The 19,668-nt window shown below is 43.5% G+C and overlaps 1 protein-coding gene across 1 annotated transcript in view; it reads left to right on the plus strand.

Annotated features, from left to right (window-relative positions):
• The window catches only part of LOC124777229, a 146,863-nt gene that overhangs the window by 106,787 nt on the left and 20,408 nt on the right, over window positions 1-19,668 (plus strand). The window contains exon 6 of the mRNA XM_047252554.1: window positions 13,336-13,460. Coding sequence (XP_047108510.1) covers window positions 13,336-13,460 — 125 coding nt within the window. The remainder of the gene's footprint in view (window positions 1-13,335; window positions 13,461-19,668) is intronic.

A 19,668-nucleotide genomic window follows, 5' to 3' on the forward strand; every position in this document is an offset into this window, starting at 1 on the left:
TCGGGAGCGCCGAAGTTATCTTCTGTCAACGATTTGTAGCATGTTTTTAATGATCGCTGACACTGTTAAGCTTTAGTGACGACATGTGTCTTACTCTTCTGTTTGATATACTTCGTAGCTACACTACTGGCCATTAAAATTGCTACAACACGAAGATGACGTGCTACGGATGCGAAATTTAACCGACAGGAAGAACATGCTGTGATATGCAAATGATTAGCGATTCAGAGCATTCACACAAGGTTGGCGCCGGTGGCGACACCTACAACGCGCTGACATGAGGGAACTTTCCAACCCATTTCTCATACAGGAACAGCAGTTGACCGGCGTTGCCTGGTGAAACGTTCCTATGATGCCTTGTGTAAGAAGGAATAGTGCGTACCATCACGTTTCCAACTTTGATAAAGGTCGGATTGTAGCCTATCGCGATTGCGGTTTATTGTCTCGCGACATTGCTGCTCACGTTGGTCGAGATCCAATGACTGTTAGCAGAATATGGAATCGGTGGGTTCAGGAGGGTAATACGGAACGTCGTGTTGGATCCCAACGGCCTCGTATCACTAGTAGTCGAGATGACAGGCATCTTATCCGCAAGTCTGTAACGGATCGTGCAGCCACGTCTAGATCCCTGAGTCAACAGATTGGGACGTTTGCAAAGATAAGAACCATCTGCACGAACAGTTCGACGACGTTTGCAGCAGCATGGACTATCAGCTCGGAGACCATGGCTGCGGTTACACTTGACGCTGCATCACAGACAGGAGCGCCTGCGATGGTGTACTCAACGACGAACCTGGGTGCACGAATGGCAAAACGTCATTTTTTCGGATGAATCCAGGTTCTGTTTACAGCATCATGATGGTCGCATCCGTGTTTGGCGACATCGCGGTGAACGCATATTCGAAGCTTGTATTCGTCATCGTCATACTGGCGTATCACCTGGCGAGATGGTATGGGGTGCAATTGGTTACAAGTCTCGGTCACCTCTTGTTCGCATTGACGGCACTTTGAACAGTGGACGTTACATTTCAGATGTGTTACGACCCGTGGCTCTACCCTTCACTAGATCCTTGCGAAACCCTACATTTCAGCGGATAATGCACGATCGCGTGTTGCAGGTCCTGTTCGGGCCTTTCTGGATATAGAAAATGTTCGACTGCTGCCCTGGCCAGCACATTCTCCAGATCTCTCACCAGTTGAAAACGTCTGGTCAATGGTGGCCGAGCAACTGTCTCATCACAATACTCCAGTCACTAATCTTGATGAACTGTGGTATCGTGTTGAAGCTGCATGGGCAGCTGTACCTGTAAACGCCATCCAAGCTCTGTTTGACTGAATTCCTAGGCGTATGAAGGCCGGTATTACGGCCAGAGGTGATTGTTTTGGGTACTGATTTCTCAGGATCTATGCACCTAAATTGCATGAAAATGTAATCACATGTCTGTTTTAGTATAATATATTTGTCCAATGAATACCCGTTTATCATCTTCATTACTTCTTTGTGTATCAATTTCAATGGCCAGTAGCGTATTATACAGCAAGGTGACAAAAGTCATGGGATGCCACCTAATATCGAGTCGGATCTCCTTTTGTTTGGCGTTGGGGAGCAACTCGACGTGGCATGGACTCAAGTCATTGGAAGTCCCCTGCAGAAATACTGAATTATACTACCTATGTAGTCGTCCATAATCTCGGAAGAGCTGCCGGTACAGAACGAACTGACCTCTCGATTATGTTCTGAATGTTCGATGGGTTTCATGTTGGGAGATCTGGATGGCCAGTTCATCAGCTCCGATTTTCCAGAATGTTCCTCAAATTACTCACGAAAAATTGTGTGTCCCGATGACAAAGCGCATTGCCATCCACATTATTCTATCGTAGTTTGGGAACACGAAGTTCACAAATGGGTGCAAATGGTCTGCAAGTAGCCGAACATAGCCATTTCCAGTCAATGATCGGTTCAGTTTGACTGGAGGAACTCATTCATTCCATGTAAATACTGACCGCACCATTATGGGGCCATCACCAGCTAGCACACTGCCTTGTCATGTTGACAACTTAGGTTCATGGCTTCGTGGGTCTGCACCACACCCGAACCCTACCATCGGTTCATACCAACTGAAATCGGGACTGATGTGACCAAGCCTTGGTTACCAGTTGTGTTGGGTCCAACCGATATAGTGACGAGCCCAAGATAGGCGTTGCAGGCGGTGTCGCGCTGTTGGCAAAGCCACTCGCGTCGGTCATCTGCTGCCATATCCCATTAGCGCTAGATTTCGACGCACTGTCCTGACGGATACGTTCGTCGTAAGACCCACGCGGATTTCTGCTTTTCTTTCACTCAGTGTTACTTGTCTGTTAACACTGGCAGCTAGACACAAACGCCGCTGCTCTCGGCCGTTGAATGAAGGCCGCCGCCCACTGTGTTATCCGTGGTGAGAGGTACTGCCCGAAATTTGGCATTCTCGGCACGCTTTTGACGCTGTGGATCGCGGTTTATTAAATTTCCAAACGATTTCCGAAAAGTATTGTCCATGTGAAACTTCCTGGCAGCTTATAACTGTGTGCCGGACCGAGACTCGAACTCGGGACTTTGCAAGTGCTCTACCAACTGAGCTACCCGAGCACGACTCACGCCGCGTCCTCACAGCTTTACTGCTGCCAGTACCTCGCCTCCTACCTTCCAAACCTTACAGAAGCTCTCCTGCGAAGGGCAAAGTCCCGAGTTGGAGTCTCGGTCCGGCACACATTTTTAATCTGTCAGGAAGTTTCATATCAGCGCACACTCCGCTGCAGAGTGAAAATCTCGTTATTGTCCATGTGTCTATTGTATTGTATTGTATGGAACTGGGGACCTAGAAACGACCGAGACGCTTCATCCCCGCCGTTGCCTCAGTGGTACACAATCCCAAAAAAGGCTACAGCATTCCACTCACCCCTTCGTCGCCCCACGCCGAACCTAGGGTTATTGTGCGGTTCAGGCCCCAGTGTCCCCCCAACCTCTCCGGGAACGGCTCATACCAGACGAGTGTAACCCCAATGTTTGCGTGGTTGGGTAATGAAGGTGTACGCGCACGTGGAGAAAGTGTTTGCGCAGCAATCGGCGACATAGTGTAACTGAGGCGGAATAAGGGGAACCAGCCCGCATTCGCCGAGACAGATGGAAAACCGCCTAAAAACCATCCACAGACTGGCCAGCACACCGGACCTCGACGCTAATCCGCCGGGCGGATTCGTGCCGGGGACCGGCGCGCCTTCCCGCCCGGACAACCATGCGTCTAGCTCGAACTACCATTCCATGTCGTATGGCCTTAATCTGTCCTTCTACTCACTCCCCTTTACAAGTCGTAGAAGTCTGTAACGGGAATTTCCGACCAACCTGTATAAAGCGCGTCTGGAAGAAGCGGAAAACAGGGCACCTGTTATAGTGTAAAAACGACGCGATTTATCTGACGTCAAAACGGGCTTGATCTCTGACTTTCGAGCCAAGGGTGGAAGCATTTCCGAAACGACTTAGTCTGTAAATTTTTCCTGAGCGGCCGTGGTTAAAATTTGCAGTGAATGGCAAAATGGCGCTATCCAAAACCGGTACCTTGTGTACTCGATACCACCGTCACCTGTGTATGTGCATATCGCTGATACATGACTTTTGTCACCTCAGTGTACACCGTCTAGCCAGATGCCTGAACAATCATATTTTTGCAGTGTGTACCGCTGCGAGACGTTCAGGAAGAGAGTCAGTGTGTTTCTGAAAGGTACCGACAGAGATGTGGAGCCGTTCGACTCCAGTGCTGTGGCCAGTTGCGCTACGTTTCTCGGTTGAGGATCCATGGCTTGAACAGTCCTATCGAGGTCGTTCTACATATTCTCGTTTGGGATTAAATTCGGGGAATTAGGTGGCCAGGGGAGTACGGTAAACTCGTCGTGGTGCTCTTCGAACAACGCACGTACACTGTGAGCTGTGTGACGAGCTCCAATCTGGTGAATGCCACCGTGCTGAGGAAAAAGAAAGTGCGTGTAGGGGTGGACATCATCCCCAAGGATAGATACATCCTTTTTTGACGGTACTAGCGTGAAAATTCCAGTATTCGTCTCTAACGAAAAGCATTCAGCATGAGCGCATAAAGCAGATGCATGCAGTGGCCCGTACCCAGCAACGTTCGCTGAACGGTCGTTGAGGAGACACTGTCGGTAGCCTATGTTTCATCTCACCCATCAGTTGCTCGGCAGTTGCTCGTACGTTCGCCCGTACACATCTCCACAGCCAACGTTAACACCTGCCATGTTAGCGCAGGGTGCAGCACAACTGCATCAGTACCGGTTTTGGATAGCGCCATTTTGCCATTCACGGCATGTTTTAACCACGGCCGCACACGAAAAATTTACGGACTAAGTCGTTTCGGAAATGCTTCCACCCTTGGCTCGAAAGTCAGAGATCAAGCTCGTTTTGACGTCAGATAAATCGCGCCGTTTTTACATTATAACAGGTGCCCTGTTTTCCGCTTCTTCCAGACGCGCTTTATACAGGGTGGTCGGAAATTCCCGATACAGACTTCTACGACTTTAGAGGGGAGTAACTACGTCATATTTTGAATGGGAACCCTTGTCCGGAAACGTCATCCAACAAGACTAAAGAGCGTCAAAGTTATAGGCGCGGGCGTCTGTAAATGTACGTATACACAGAGTGATTCCGTGATGATGTTACAGACTTTCTAGGATGGTGTAGAACGATAAATGTACTAATTTGAAGTAAGCATCACTGTACCGGAAACGAACGAGTCGAAAATTATATACCTATGACAGTTGAAAACATATACCGGTTCTTGTGTTGCGAAGAGTGTAGGGCTGGTAACTTTCAGTGGCTGTAGTGTGGACAAAAACGAGAAAAAATGTCCAATAAACGTGGGCTTCAAATTGCATACCTGAGGAGCTATGACCATTCGTTCATCTTCGCTAATGTGAAACCCATCTCCTCTACTGAGCAGGTGTTCATAGCTGTTAAGGTACGCACTTTAGAGCCCACGTTTATTGGACATATTTTCTCGTTTTTGTCCACACCACCATCACTGAAAGTTACCAACCCTAAATTCTTCGCAACACAAGAACCGGTATATGTATTCAACTGTCAGAGGTATCAGAGCGGTTTTCGTTTATAACTTTCCACTCGTTCGCTTCCAGTACAGGGATCCTTACTTCAAATTAGTACACTTGTCGTTCTCCATCATCCTAGAAAGTCTGTAACATCATCACGGAATCACTCTGTGTATACGTACATTTACAGACGCCCGCGCGTATAACTTTGCCGCTCTTTAGTCTCGTTGGATGACGTTTCCGGACATGGGTTCCCATTCATAATATGACGTAGTCACTCCCCTCTAAAGTCGTAGAAGTCTGTAACGGGAATTTCCGACCACCGTGTATATCCTCCACTGCAAGTACTACCTCCTGCCGTCTGGGTGTGACTGTTGCACTTTGCCGCCGAACATAGGCGGTGGTCAAATTAATGTGACTGGACCGTGTATATGACTGGAGAGTTGTAGCAGCGAGACAGTTTATCTGCTAGCTCAGCAGGCGCTGATGCATCGGAAGGGATGGGGCTCATTATGTTACAGCAGTGGATGTTGACGTCCGACGTTATTGCTGAAGAACGAACATCATGATGCTGCTTGGGATGAGAAGCCCCGCAGTAAATCACACTCTCATGTGCATGCTTTTGGCAAGCTGTTCCAGCCCAGCGTAGCTGTCGTGGTTTCAGGCACGCATAAGTGTGCACTCGGCAGTTTTTTTTTCTCTGCGACCTATAATGTCTTACCCCCCTCCCCCCCCCCCCCTCCCGCCCAACGCCAGTTTCCACGCTCTGCTGAGCTAAAATCTTGTATCTTTGTAACTTTCTTGATGAGGTCAACTGTACAGACGAGTGACGTGGAACTTTGCCGGGGTGGGAGAGAATGAGAATCCAAAGAGAGGCTGGAAATCAAAGAGAGAAATACACTGAGCATTTGGGTGTATTCTGAAACTAGATTTACAGATGGGATCATCTGGTGTGGGAGAAAGGGTTGAATGAGGCTCCAGGAGGTCGCATGAGATAAAGGGAATAGAAAGCATGAGAGGAGGTGGTTCACGTCCGAATTAGTTCGTGGCAGGTCCAGACGAGCAGAGTCTATGACGGGTGACTTACGCCATCCATTCCTTAAGAAACTATAAATAAGAGAAGCGAAGGCCGACTGCATAAAGCCATCTGTTCTCTAAGAAGTTTCAGACACTTATGAGTGCCTGTGCTGTCGGAAGACTGAAAACCAAGACAGCGCCTGGGCTGCGGACTGCCCTCCAACACGTGGCCAGCAACCACAAATATGACTCGTTTCCCACGTTTCCTGTCAGGCACCTGATTGGCGCAAGTAGCCGTTTTTGTGATGCTGCGTATCTATCATCATCAAAAATACAATGCACAGCCATTGTGTAAGAATCATGGGTAAGGAACAAATTGGCTTTTATATAGAAAGATAATGCTGCGATCGCAATTTTTCTTAAAAAATTCCAACAGAGAACATAGAGACTGTAAGCTAGAAACACATATTGCCTTTGTTGACTTCAAGTAAGCTGCTGATGAAGTCAACAGAAACAAACAAACTTAAATTCTGGGACTTGATCATATCCCAAAATAACTCATTGAAAGTATATACAAAATGTTTCAACAAATTTAATCTGTTTCAAGAAAGAGGACAATTATGAGAGTGGAGCAGAACACATGCTGGAGTGTGATGGAGATGCAACCTTACAACACACTTGTTTATTATTTATATGAATAAAATCAATCAAGAATGCTACAAAATTCCATAGCATCGACATAAACATGAAGCTAGATGCTTTACATTTTTCAAATGATTCAGCTCTTTTAGCATTTTTTGAGGACATGCTGCATTCTCTACACAGTTTACAGATTATATGAAAGATAAAAAACTATGGCCATTTGTGGAAAATACACAAGTCGGAGTAAGATCTGTCTGAAAAATAAAACTCTGGGAAGAGTGAACACATTCACATATTTATGCTACAATCTATCTAAATATAGCTGAAAAAGCGACCAGGTATACATAAACAATGGAAACCATTAATAATGCTGTGATACCTTCCTTAGTCCATATGCATACCAGAATACCGTTTTATAAGATCTTAACAAAACCTGTAAACATTGTTTTGGTGTTACACTCTGATTGCAATAGTGAATCTTTGAACATGTTTAAAGTGACATAGTGGGACCCATTTTCAGATAGACAAAATTTTCATACACAGTTTTTTTAGTAAAAAATAAGGTTTAACTTATGATACTGCAGTGGCTGACCATGGTGAACACCTAATGAAATATACAATATAAAACCATACAGTTCTGACACGTGTCCATAGAAAACAACGATACCAAGATACAAAGATTAAGAACAGGACAAAAGAGCTGGTTAGGAATGAGATGGTAATGTAAAATCTAATTGAAATTTGCATCAGTATTTGAAAGGAACTATCACAGAACTGTCCAGCAGTACCATAAAAAAAGAAACTAGTAAACCACAGCCAGATGAACTGCTCAATCCAATACTTATTGAGAAGCTCTTACTTTCTACATACACTTGCGCAATATATTAAGGAAAACATACTGAAAGGTCCTGTATTAGACGTATCTTGACAAATTAATAATGTTAATAGTACATTTGAAACTATATTAACCGTAGTGAGATGAGAAATATATCAAACAGCCAGTGCACAAACTGGTATAAAACATAAACGGAATGAATGTACTGCATCTAATACTTCAAAAACTGAAATAATTTGAATAATTACTGAAATTAACATGAATAAAAGTGCTGAAAATTCAAATCTCATAATGTTTTGATTGTACCTGTAATAGATTTCTAAGAAGTTACTCTAATTTAATCATGTCATTAGCAGTATATGTAATACATAACGAACACACCGAATTTTCCAGGCATTAAAATGTAACGTTCTTAAACCAAATCGCAAATATGGCAATAGTTATTATTGTCCAGTTTCCTCGCAGACACCTGTTACTAAAATATTCGAGAAGTAACGAACTCAGATCTAAACAAAAATGCGGCTTTGTTTGACGCTGAGTCAGCAAAGAGGCTTATTTTCTAAATTCTGTCTTAATTTCGTCTTCCGTTGCAGCAGACCTCGATCAAAGAAAGTCAAGTCTGACTTCCATAGCAGCCACCTCTCTGGTTCCGAATGCACTGTTCAGTTGAAGGCTGATATTAAATATATCTACTCAGCATGGAAAAATGAGCCAACCATCCATCTTGTTGCAACCAAGCTAGAAACTTTGTTAGAGGTTGATTATCCTTCTACAAAGTCTTTTACTGCATGTTAGAGTAATTGAAACTACAGTGCAACATCTACTTAATGTTCTTCACTACAAGACTGAAAAGGTGCTAAGATCTTGTTCACCATCCGTTTTTCCCTAAAGCGCTATCCAGCGTTTCATCCATACAAAATGTTTTGATTATATTGGTATAACATACCATAAAATTTCTCGAGACAAAAATGTTCAATTTTGAGAGCTGCATTGAACGACGGGAACTTTTTTTATCGTCTTCCTTGTATAATTCAATTGTTCGTTATCTCGAGTTTCCAGGATATTCCACACAACATAAGGCTCGTCTCATTCATCATTAACTATTGTCCTCCACACATTGTATCCAAAGGTTTCTACATAGGTCTCTTTCGACAAAAATGACTCACAAAACCGACTAGGGATAGCCCATGTAGAATTTGCATGGGACAGGGAAAAACAATATGAAAGATTTTGTGTGGAGAGGCGAAAGCGCTACTTGGATCTGTCCAACCATTTTGTATGACTGTTTGCTGCTGTCGTCAGTATCTGTTGAAAGTGGACAGGTGACGGTGTTCCAGACGAACGCTGCTCAACACATTTATTTAGGGGAGTACGTACGCCTTGAGGGACAGTAAGATGCCAGTGGGAGGGTTTACATCAGCTCTCTAAGGTAACATGCGTTTCACACATAGCAGTGTGAAACCTATGGTCAGTATTTCTGCTTATTACACATATCGCCTCAAGCTGAAACTTTTTCCCGTCGGACAAGAAGACTTCCAGCACGACAGTTGCCCATTTCACAGTACCAGAATCTACTACAGTTCATTAGGAGCATTCTAATGAATTTGCTTCGATAACATAGCAACTGTGGCGAAATAAATAAAAAAATAAATTTATTGATTTTTTTGAAAAGAGAAAAAATTATGGATATGGAACTTTAACTTTAGAATTTTTGAAATCCTTTTTTACATACTGTATTGACTGGCTTGAATGCGGACAAATTCAGTGCTGCGTGAAATTTTCCTGTAATATAATTTACAATTCCGATTAGCAATATTTTTGAATTCTACGTCGTTGCTGATTTATTCAGAGTTCTCACCTTAGACGTAGAATTAGCCCTTCTGCCACAATATTAATTCATTAGTCGCCATCTTTGTTGACCGTGTGTACCTTCGTAAGTCGGCATCGGTTTCCTTCACGAAGACGGTGGAAACAAAGGAATACAATGCTATGTCGCTTTAAATAATTTTCGTAAAACTTAGATAATTTTCACTATTTTTTATTCACAACACAATAAGACTTTCTCTGCTCATCGCACAAACCATAAATACTAACAAGATGGCAGCCTGTCAGCACACACCAAAAATTACCCATCCCCTACAAGGTGATAATCGAAAGTGTATCTTAACTCCTTCTTTGAGTATGAAACAAAAGAGAATCCAATATGAACATTACAGAGATTATATCCTACAGTCCTCTCAGTTTAATCTTTCGAGCAGACTTTAAAGTATTGTATCTCTCTGCGTCGGAATGTGTCTGTACACAACCAAACTTGCCGGTAACGAGCCGTACAGAGCAAAACCATCCCGTCGCTGAGGTGCACCAAACCACTTGCTTGCGGTCTCCATGAACTGTAAGTTCTGAGCTCATACATCTGGAACTTTCTACTTCTAGCCGCGTACCAAGCGCCGATGGAGCATTTTTCCAGAACTATTTGGTTGCTGCGTAAGTTCTTAACCTTTTTCCATAAGTTTAATAACTACAACAGATATACAGGGTGTTTCAGGAAACATTCCTCACACATAAATAAAGAAAAGATGTTATGTGGACATGTGTCCGGAAACGCTTAATTTCCATGTTAGAGCTCATTTTAGTTTCGTCAGTATGTACTGTACTTCCTAGATTCACCGCCACTTGGCCCAGTTGAAGGAAGGTAATGTTGACTTCGGTGCTTGTGTTGACATGCGACTCATTGCTCTACAGTACTAGCATCAAGCACATCAGTACGTAGCATCAACAGGTTAGTGTTCATCACGAACGTAGTTTTGCAGTCAGTGCAATGTTTACAAATGCGGAGTTGGCAGATGCCCATTTGATGTATGGATTAGCACTGGGCAATAGCCGTGGCACGGTACATTTGTATCTAGACAGATTTCCAGAACGAAGGTGTCCCGACAGGAAGACGTTTGAAGCAATTGATCGGCGTCTTAGGGAACACGGAACATTCCAGCCTATGACTCGCGACTGGGGAAGACCTAGAACGACGAGGACACCTGCAATGGACGAGGCAATTCTTCGTGCAGTTGACGATAACCCTAATGTCAGCGTCAGAGAAGCAGCTGCTGTACAAGGTAACGTTGACCACGTCACTGTATGGGGAGTGCTACGGGAGAACCAGTTGTTTCCGTACCATGTACAGCGTGTGCAGGCACTATCAGCAGCTTATTGGCCTCGACGGGTACACTTCTGCGAATGGTTCATCCAACAACAATACGGATGAGGCTTCATTCCAAAGTTATAAAATTGTAAATTTTCACAATCAACATGTGTGGGCTGACGAGAATCCGCACGCAATTGTGCAATTACGTCATCAACACAGATTTTCTGTGTACATTTGGGCAGGCATTGTCGGTGATGTCTTGATTGGGCCCCATGTTCTTCCACCTACGCTCAATGGAGCACGTTATCATGATTTCTTACGGGATACTCTACCTGTGCTGCTAGAACATATGCCTTTACAAGTACGACACAACATGTGGTTCATGCACGATGGAGCTCCTGCACATTTCAGTCGAAGTGTTCGTACGCTTCTCAACAACAGATTCGGTGGCCGGTGGATTGGTAGAGGCGGACCAATTCCATGGCCTCCACGCTCTCCTGACCTCAACCCTCTTGACTTTCATTTATGGGGGCATTTGAAAGCTCTTGTCTACGCAACCCCAGTACAAATGTAGAGACTCTTCGTGCTCGTATTGTGGACGGCTGTGATATAATACGCCATTCTCCACGGCTGCATCAGCGCATCAGGGATTCCATGCGACGGAGGGTGGACGCATGTATCCTCGCTAACGGAGGACATTTTAAACATCTCCTGTAACAAAGTGTTTGAAGTCACGCTGGTACGTTCTGTTTCTGTGTGTTTCCATTCCATGATTAATGTGATTTGAAGAGAAGTAATAAAATGTCTTCTAATAATTTCCGGGTATGCAGCCGGATCCCGTCGACATTCTGCCACGATATTTCAGCCCAGAGACGTCCGGCCATCATCAGGCGAGTACTGAAGAGTCCAGGTGCAGTCGCGGTATTTATGCCGAATCTCGCGCATGCGAAATGTACTGGTATCCTACAGCGCATGCGTCAGGTGTTGACATGCGCGACATGGCCGAGTTGTACGTGCTGCCCTCGGTGGTGGGAAAATTTCAGTCACAACAAGTAATAAAATGAGCTCTAACATGGAAAGTAAGCATTTCCGGACACATGTCCACATAACATATTTTCTTCCTTTGTGTGTGAGGAGTGTTTCCTGAAAGTTTGGCCATACCTTTTTGTAACACCCTGTATGTAACAGTGACTTAAGTCATCAATAATATATTCTCCTCAAATATCTAGAACAGAAAGCCAACGCTGGTGTAATTTTTCGGTCCCGCGACTGTAGAAATCACGTGCTTTTGAGGCGAAAAATTCGTCGAGCCATGATCGGAGCGCATTTTCATCCATAAAGGAAGTTATTTCAAGGTTGTTCCATAGAGAGCGTAAATGGTGAAAATGTGAGCGTCCCGGATCAGGTGAATGAGGCGGGTGCGGAATGGTTTCCTAATCCATTTCCTGTACAGTGTTTCTTCTCAGTCTAGCAGAATGCGGGCGGGCGTTGTCGTCGAGTGCCATACTTCACGCAGTCTTCGTTCCGTTGTTCTCGGACCTGCGTCTACAAGACGTCTCAGTTGTTGGCAATAAATGTCCGCAGTGATGGCTACACTTCGGGGATGCAATTCGTATGCACCACACAGTCACTGTTCCACCAGATGCGTAACATTATCTTCTGTGGATACGCACAGCTCTTTGTTCGGGGCGTTGCTGCCTTTTTTGAGTTCAACGATCCTTTATTTTCCTTATGTTAACATGAAGACACAGGATAGGAAGGGTTGGTGTTGTTCACGATCCAATTGACGACGGGCAAGCAAAGACCCACATATGACTACCTTCTGATTTTTGTGATTCTGACTTAGAGGATGCTGTGCCTGTACAGCCGCTTTTTGACCCTTCTCCGCTGCATCCAAATGTCGCATGATGGCAGAATGATCACGGTTCATCAGATTTGACAGTTTTCAAGTATACTGACGTGGATCATTGTGGATTAACGCATTTAAACGATTTTCATTGAACCCCGAAGGTCTTCCTCAATGTGGGGAGAGTCACTAATGTCAAAAAGATCCTCTTAAAATGAGAGAACCATTTTCTTGCCGTGTCCTGTCCAATTTCATGATCCCCATACACGACGCAAATGTTCTGGCTACCTCCGCTGCTGTCGCACCTCAACTGAACTCAAACAGAAAAACATGTCGGAAACGTTCCGATTTCTCCATTTGGCACTCAATTTTCTACCGTCCACACCTCCACTCACTATCTCCAAATGACAAAATGCCAATGTGCAAACTCAAATAGCAACAGTGTACTAAAAACAAAAAGTGACAATCGGTAAATAAACCCATAGCAATCGGAATACTAACATGCAAAACAAAAACGCTACGGACTTATGCACCAACCTAATAACTGCAGCTGTTTCACAAGGAAAAGGTGGGTCAGCACCCTGTTTGATGGTAGAATGTACGGGAAAATCAAAGAGTACCTTCTAAATAACGAAACAGAATACCTAAAGACATAGCAACGCCTCGATCAATTTCGCATCTGGAAGACTGTTTATGAAAGACGAGATGTTGCAGTGTGTGTTGACATGATTCCAGTAATCTAAAGGTTTATTTTCTTTATTCCAGAGCCGGAGATTTTGGGGGAGCGTACCAGATCCGTTGTGGATGGTGACTCCGTCAGCCTGATGTGTGTCCTCGACCCCATTCCAACATCGGAGGTCAACATCGAGTGGACGCGAGATGCTGGAGATGTGGGTTGCTTTAACAACGCCTTCTTCCGCTGTGTGACCTTTGGATGGTGGAAATAGGAAAATGAACTAAATTTAACGTTGATGTCTCCACAACAATGAGATCGCTACAGGTGCTATACTACACTGAGGCGACAAAAGTCATCGGATAACAAGAAGCACATATACGGATGGCGGTAGTGTCGTGTCAGCTAGGTATAAAAGGGCAGTGCATTGGCGTAGCTGCCATTTGCACTCAGGTGATTCATTTGAAAAGATTTCCAGCGTTATTATGGCCGCACGACGGGAATTAACTGACTATGAACGCTGAATGGTAGTTGGAACTAAATAGATGGGGCATTCCAGTTCGGAAACAGTTGGAGAATTCACTATGCCGAGATCCACAGCATCAAGAGCGTGCCGAGAATACCAAATTTCAGGCATTAGCTCTCACCACTGACAACAAAATGGCCAACGACTTTCACTTAACGACCGAGAGCAGCGGCGTTCGCGTAGAGTTGTTAGTGCTAACAGACAAGCAATACTGCGTGAAGTGATCACAGACATTATTGTGGGACCTATGACGAACATATCCGTTAGAACAGTATGGCGAAATACGGCTTTAACGGGCTATGGCAGCACAAGACAAACGCGAGTGTCTTTGCTGACAGCACGACATCGCCTGCAACGCCTATCCTCGGTTCGTGTCTACATCGGTTGGATCCTAGACGACTGAAAAACCGTGCCCTGATCAGATGAGTCCCGATTTCAGTTGGTAACAGTTGATGGTAGAGTTCTAGAGTGGCACAGAACCCATGAAGCCAGCAACCTATGTTGTCGACAAGGCACCCTGAAATCTGGTCGTATCTCCATAGTGGTGCCGCCTGTGTTTACATTGTATGGACTGTGTCCGCCACTGAACCGATCATTGACTGTAAATGGTTATGATCGGCTCGTTGGAGACCATTTGCGGCCATTCATGGACTTCATGTTCTCAAACAGCGATAAAATGTTTATGGATGACAATGTGTCATGTCACTAGGCTACAGTTGTTCGCGATTGGTTTGAAGAATTCGAGAGAATGAGCTAGCCACCTAGATCGTACAACATGAATTCCTTCGAATATTTATGGGAAATAATCTGGAGGTCAGTTCGTGCACAAAACCTTGCATTGGCAACTCTTTCCCAGTTATGGACGGTTTTACAGACATGATGGCTCAATATTTCTGCAGCGGACTTCCAGCGACTTGTTGAGCCCATGCTACATCGAGTTGCTGCACTACACCGAGAAAAAGGAGATCCCACACGATGTTACGAGGTGTACCATGACTTTTGTCACCACATTGTGTAAACGGCTGAATTTGAGAAGGATGGGGCTAGAAACTGGTTGTCGACTTGTCGATTGGAATCATCCCAGAATAACCCAATAGTGACTTGCACTCATGGTCACAAATTAAGGATAGTTGCAGAATGTGGTGCCACACAACGTGGCACTACACAAAATTGGCGCTGATAGCATAGGTACATAGGGAATACACACGACACAGATTTGTAATTCCACGGTATTGTTGATAAGTTGAGAAAACCGTCCAGAACCATATGTGCTACAAAATACCACTGTTTCCTGTGCATGTACCCCGACATCAATATGGGATATGATCACCATGCACACGTACACAGGCCGCATAACGGGTTCGCATACCCTGGATCAGGTGGTCGAGTATCTGCTGGGGTATAGCCTCCCATTTTTGCACCACTGCCTTTCGGAGCTCCTGAAATGTCGTAGGGGTTTGAAGACGTGCAGCGATACGTCGACCGAGAGCATCCCACACTTGCTCGATGGGGTTTAGGTCTGGAGAACAGGCAGGCCACTCCATTCACCTAATATCTTATGTTTCAAGGTACTCCTCCACGATGGCAGCTCGGTGGGGCCGTGCGTTATCATCCATCAGGAGGAAGGTGGGACCCACTGCACCACTGAAAAGGTGGACATACTGGTGCAAAATGACGTGCCGATACAACTGACCTGTTACAGTTCCTCTGTCCAAGACCTGCAGGGGTGTACGTTCTCCAATTATAATCCCACCCAACACCATCAAACCACGACCTCCATACAGGTCCCTTTCAAGGATATTGAGGGGTTGGTATCTGGTTCTTGGTTCACGCCAAATGAAAACCCGACGAGAATCACTGTTCAGACTATACCTTGACTCGTCTGTGAACATAACCTGGGAGCACTGTTCCAATGACCAAGTACTCTGTTCTTAACACCAGGCTTTACGAGCTCACCTGTGACCATAGGTCAGTGGAATGCACCTTGCAGGTCTCTGGGTGAATAAACTATGTCTGATCAGTCGACTGTAGACTGTGTGTCTGGAGACAAGTGTTCCAGTGGCTGCGGTAAGGTCCAGAGCAAGGCTACCTGCAGTACTCCGTGGCCGTCTGCGGGCACTGATGGTGAGATATCGGTCTTCTTGTGGTGTTGTACGCTGTGGACGTCCCGTACTGCAGCGCCTGGACACGTTTCCTGTCTGCTGGAATCGTTGCCATAATCCTGAGATCACGCTTTGTGGCACACGGAGGGCCCGTGCTATGACCTGCAGTGTTTGACCAGCCTCCAGTCGCCCTGGTATTCTACCCCACATAACGTCATAAATGTGTGTTCTTTGAGCCATTTTCAACACACAGTTTGGGCACTTACTCGGTGCACTGTACACCGACATTCACCAACACACCTCTGCGAATGTGGACTGCTGCCAGAGCCACCGTGCGACGACCGCGGGTCAAATGCACCGTATGGTCATAGCCCGATGTGATTTAAACCCGCCAACCGCCCACCAGGGCGTTGTTTCACCATGTATCAGCATTATCCTTAATTTCTGAGCGTGAGTGTAGTAACTCAGTGGAAAACAGGATCTGCTCGGCTAGATGGGTAATCGAATAAAGAGGATGGGAGTGGCGTTGGATTGCGATGCCTTAAAGGGCTGACTGGGTTTCTAAATTTCCTGAAACTGAAGCATGTCACGTAACGGAAATTTCGAAGAGAGAATTGTTTCCTGTTATGCCCAAAGTAAACGACAGCGGTTCGAAAGTAAATAACTCCTCACGTCACTTATAATAAATGAACAAACAGTGACTTGCTGTTCAGCCCTTGGTACAGATGAAATAAATGACACAAGATGTGCGAAAACCAGCTGGACAGATTATCGAGCGACGTGGCCATGCGGTTCAGGCTACGAAATCGTATTCATGAGGAGTAACGTTCAAATCCCTGTCCGGCCATGCAGATTTAGTTTTTCGGGGGCTACACTTAATGGTCCTACCTTAGTGTTCTTTTGGTTCCGTTAGAAAGGCTAAATGCAGTTTCTCGCTCCATTTTTCTGCAATGTGCACTTGTGCTGTGTCTATATGGACTTCGTCGTTATTTGGGCGTTGAACTTTAATCTGCCTTCCATTTTAGTCTGTGTAAACTTTGGATGTGTAGTCGTTACACAAAAGATTTGCTTTTGAGTTATTACTGAAAGAATATTTTGCGTCGGTGTCTCAAAAGTTTAATGGTAGAATATGAATCCAAAGATCGGTCGTTCTGTTCGTCCTACGATTCTGATCTTTCACTTACCACTTGTTACACCTCTTTCTTGAGGTATACAACGCCATTTGCCTGTATACTTCTATATATATCCCGTGTACAATCTACATTTTGGCTTTCACCCCGTTATCGAGTACGATGCTAAAAGCAAGGCTGTGCAAATAGTATGACAGAAAGTACAAAACTGAAAAATTAAAAAAAAAATTAGATGCAAGCTGATATAAAATTACGAGATACGCGCTTACATCTGAGACCATTAACGTATTTTCCTCTGTACTGTGCAGGATGGTATGTTATCTTACGCCATTATTGAGTACAAAGCTAAAAGCAAAACATGCAAATGATAGGTCATAAGATAAAAGTATTAGATGTAAGTTGGTATACAGTTACGAGAGATGCACTTACTTCTTAGACCATTAACGTCATTTTACTGTGTTCTGTGCAGGATGACATAAATTCAGTTCAACAAGTTTGTTTAACATTGATATAAATGGTACAAAATTTACACCTTGTGCGAATGCAGCACATTATCGTACAAGCACATAATATCTGGGAAAATCAATCCAAAGCAGGTAAACACAAGACTATCACTATGAAAATGATGTCAAAGAATGTAGACTCTAGAAAATCTGATACATTAAAATGTAGAAGTACCACATATATAAGCCTGCTAGAGTCAGGTGTCATTGGACCATATGTGATTGCCTTTTGAGGCGGCACTGTGAATCTTCATCTTTGTATTTATATGTAAACTTAAGATCATTAATAATAAGAAATATATATATGTAAAAAACAAACGAAATAAAAACAAAATTCAATGAATCACACTTAACGATACAGCGAGCGCCAGTAATAATATAAAAAAAGCGACATTCGTATAAATTGGGGGAGGGGGAGTGGGAAAGGTGAGAAAAAGAAACAGGGGAATATATTGTTATGCGAAGGTGGAATAAGATTAAGAAAAAGAAGGTGAAGAGTGTGATTGGATATGATCTGATGACACCTAACTCTAGTAATCTTATATCTGCCTTATAGAGTCTACATTCTTTGACATCACTCTTATAGTTCCATCTTAAAGGTATATGCTAGTCATGTGTTTACCTGCTTTGGGCTGATATTCCCAGGCATGCTGTGTTTGTACGATAATATGCTGCATTCCTATAAGACGTTAATTTTGTACCATGTGTAACATGTAAAGCCAATATGTTGAACTGTATATATGTCATCCTGCACATTACACAGCAGAATGATGTTAATAGTCCAAGATGTAAGTGCATATCTCGTAGTTTTATATCAGCTTGTATCTAATATATATGTATATATTTTACAATATATTTGCTTTTAGCATTGTACTGGATAATGGGGTGCAAGCTGAAATCTATGTTGCACACAAGAAATATACAATTAAATAGCGGTATATTACTTTAAAAAATGATGTATGACTGTGGCTCAGCACCATCGGAAGCTTATAATGTCATAAATGAAAAACTGCTCTATTGTTCGAAGTTCACTGCAAACTTTAGATATGGCTGTCATTCGATTGTTAAGGGGAGTTAGAACGGAAACTTTTTTCACATTGTCGGATTTTTATCTCATTATAAAATTTGCAATTTTCCGAATAAAATGATATATACAGTATATCACTTGTAAACTCACATGGGAATTATTACTTTTTTAAATATAATGTACACCAGTTGAAAATGTTAAAATTTTTACGTGCATTACTTCAAAATCTAATAAAATCGGTAATTTTTTTATATAGAAGGCTGTGGATTTCTTTGTTATAAAGGTTAAATTACGTGTTCGTAGTGATAGCACTGTCTAAAACATCATCGTATAGTTTCATAGTATAAACACGCGTAATAACGTTTTTCCGAGAAAAAGTGTCGAAATGATTGGTAAATCTTCAAATAGCAAAGTATGAAACCAAAACGAAATGTTTTTAAGAAATGTGGGTTTCTTGACAATAGATTTTCGAATAAACGGAAACATTGTGTTCAACATGTGTTGTGTGAAGTTACAGACAACGAAATACATGCAAACTTGTCAGTATCTAGAGAAACAACTATTAGTGCTTCTAAGATTAAAATAAAACGTTGTGATACAGTTTTCTCAAAATGAAAGTGATGTAAATTGTAGGTTAGGTTATTTTCTGATAGATTTACACATCCTAACAAGGGTGTTAGGTGAATGTGTGTGTTGTAAAGTATGTGGAGGGCCAGTTAGTTTACATGAAGACAATGAGGTATCAAATGGACTACCCAGGAAAGTTATCATTAATTGTACCACTTGTAAAAATAATCATTTATTTTGGAATTCTGCTAAGTATAAAGATAATTATTTTTAAGTAAATGTTAGGTGGTTTTATGGATTGAGAGCTATTGGCAAAGGACACACTGCAGCAGAAACAATGCGTGCCGTGATGAATATGCGACGCCCACCTTGTAAAATCGACAAGTTGCAGGATTTTTTGGAGCTGCTGTGGAATCTATTGCATGTGAGTCAACGAAGGGTGCTGCAAACGAAGCTGTTGAAATAAATGATGGTGTGACTGACATACCAGTAGCTTTTGATGGCATTTGGCAGAAGCGTAGCTACAGTCCTAGGAATTCTGTTGCTACAGTGACCAATGTTGATACTGGA

Source organism: Schistocerca piceifrons, chromosome 2 (assembly GCF_021461385.2).
Source record: "Schistocerca piceifrons isolate TAMUIC-IGC-003096 chromosome 2, iqSchPice1.1, whole genome shotgun sequence".
In the NCBI taxonomy this organism is placed as follows: Eukaryota; Metazoa; Arthropoda; class Insecta; order Orthoptera; family Acrididae; genus Schistocerca; species Schistocerca piceifrons.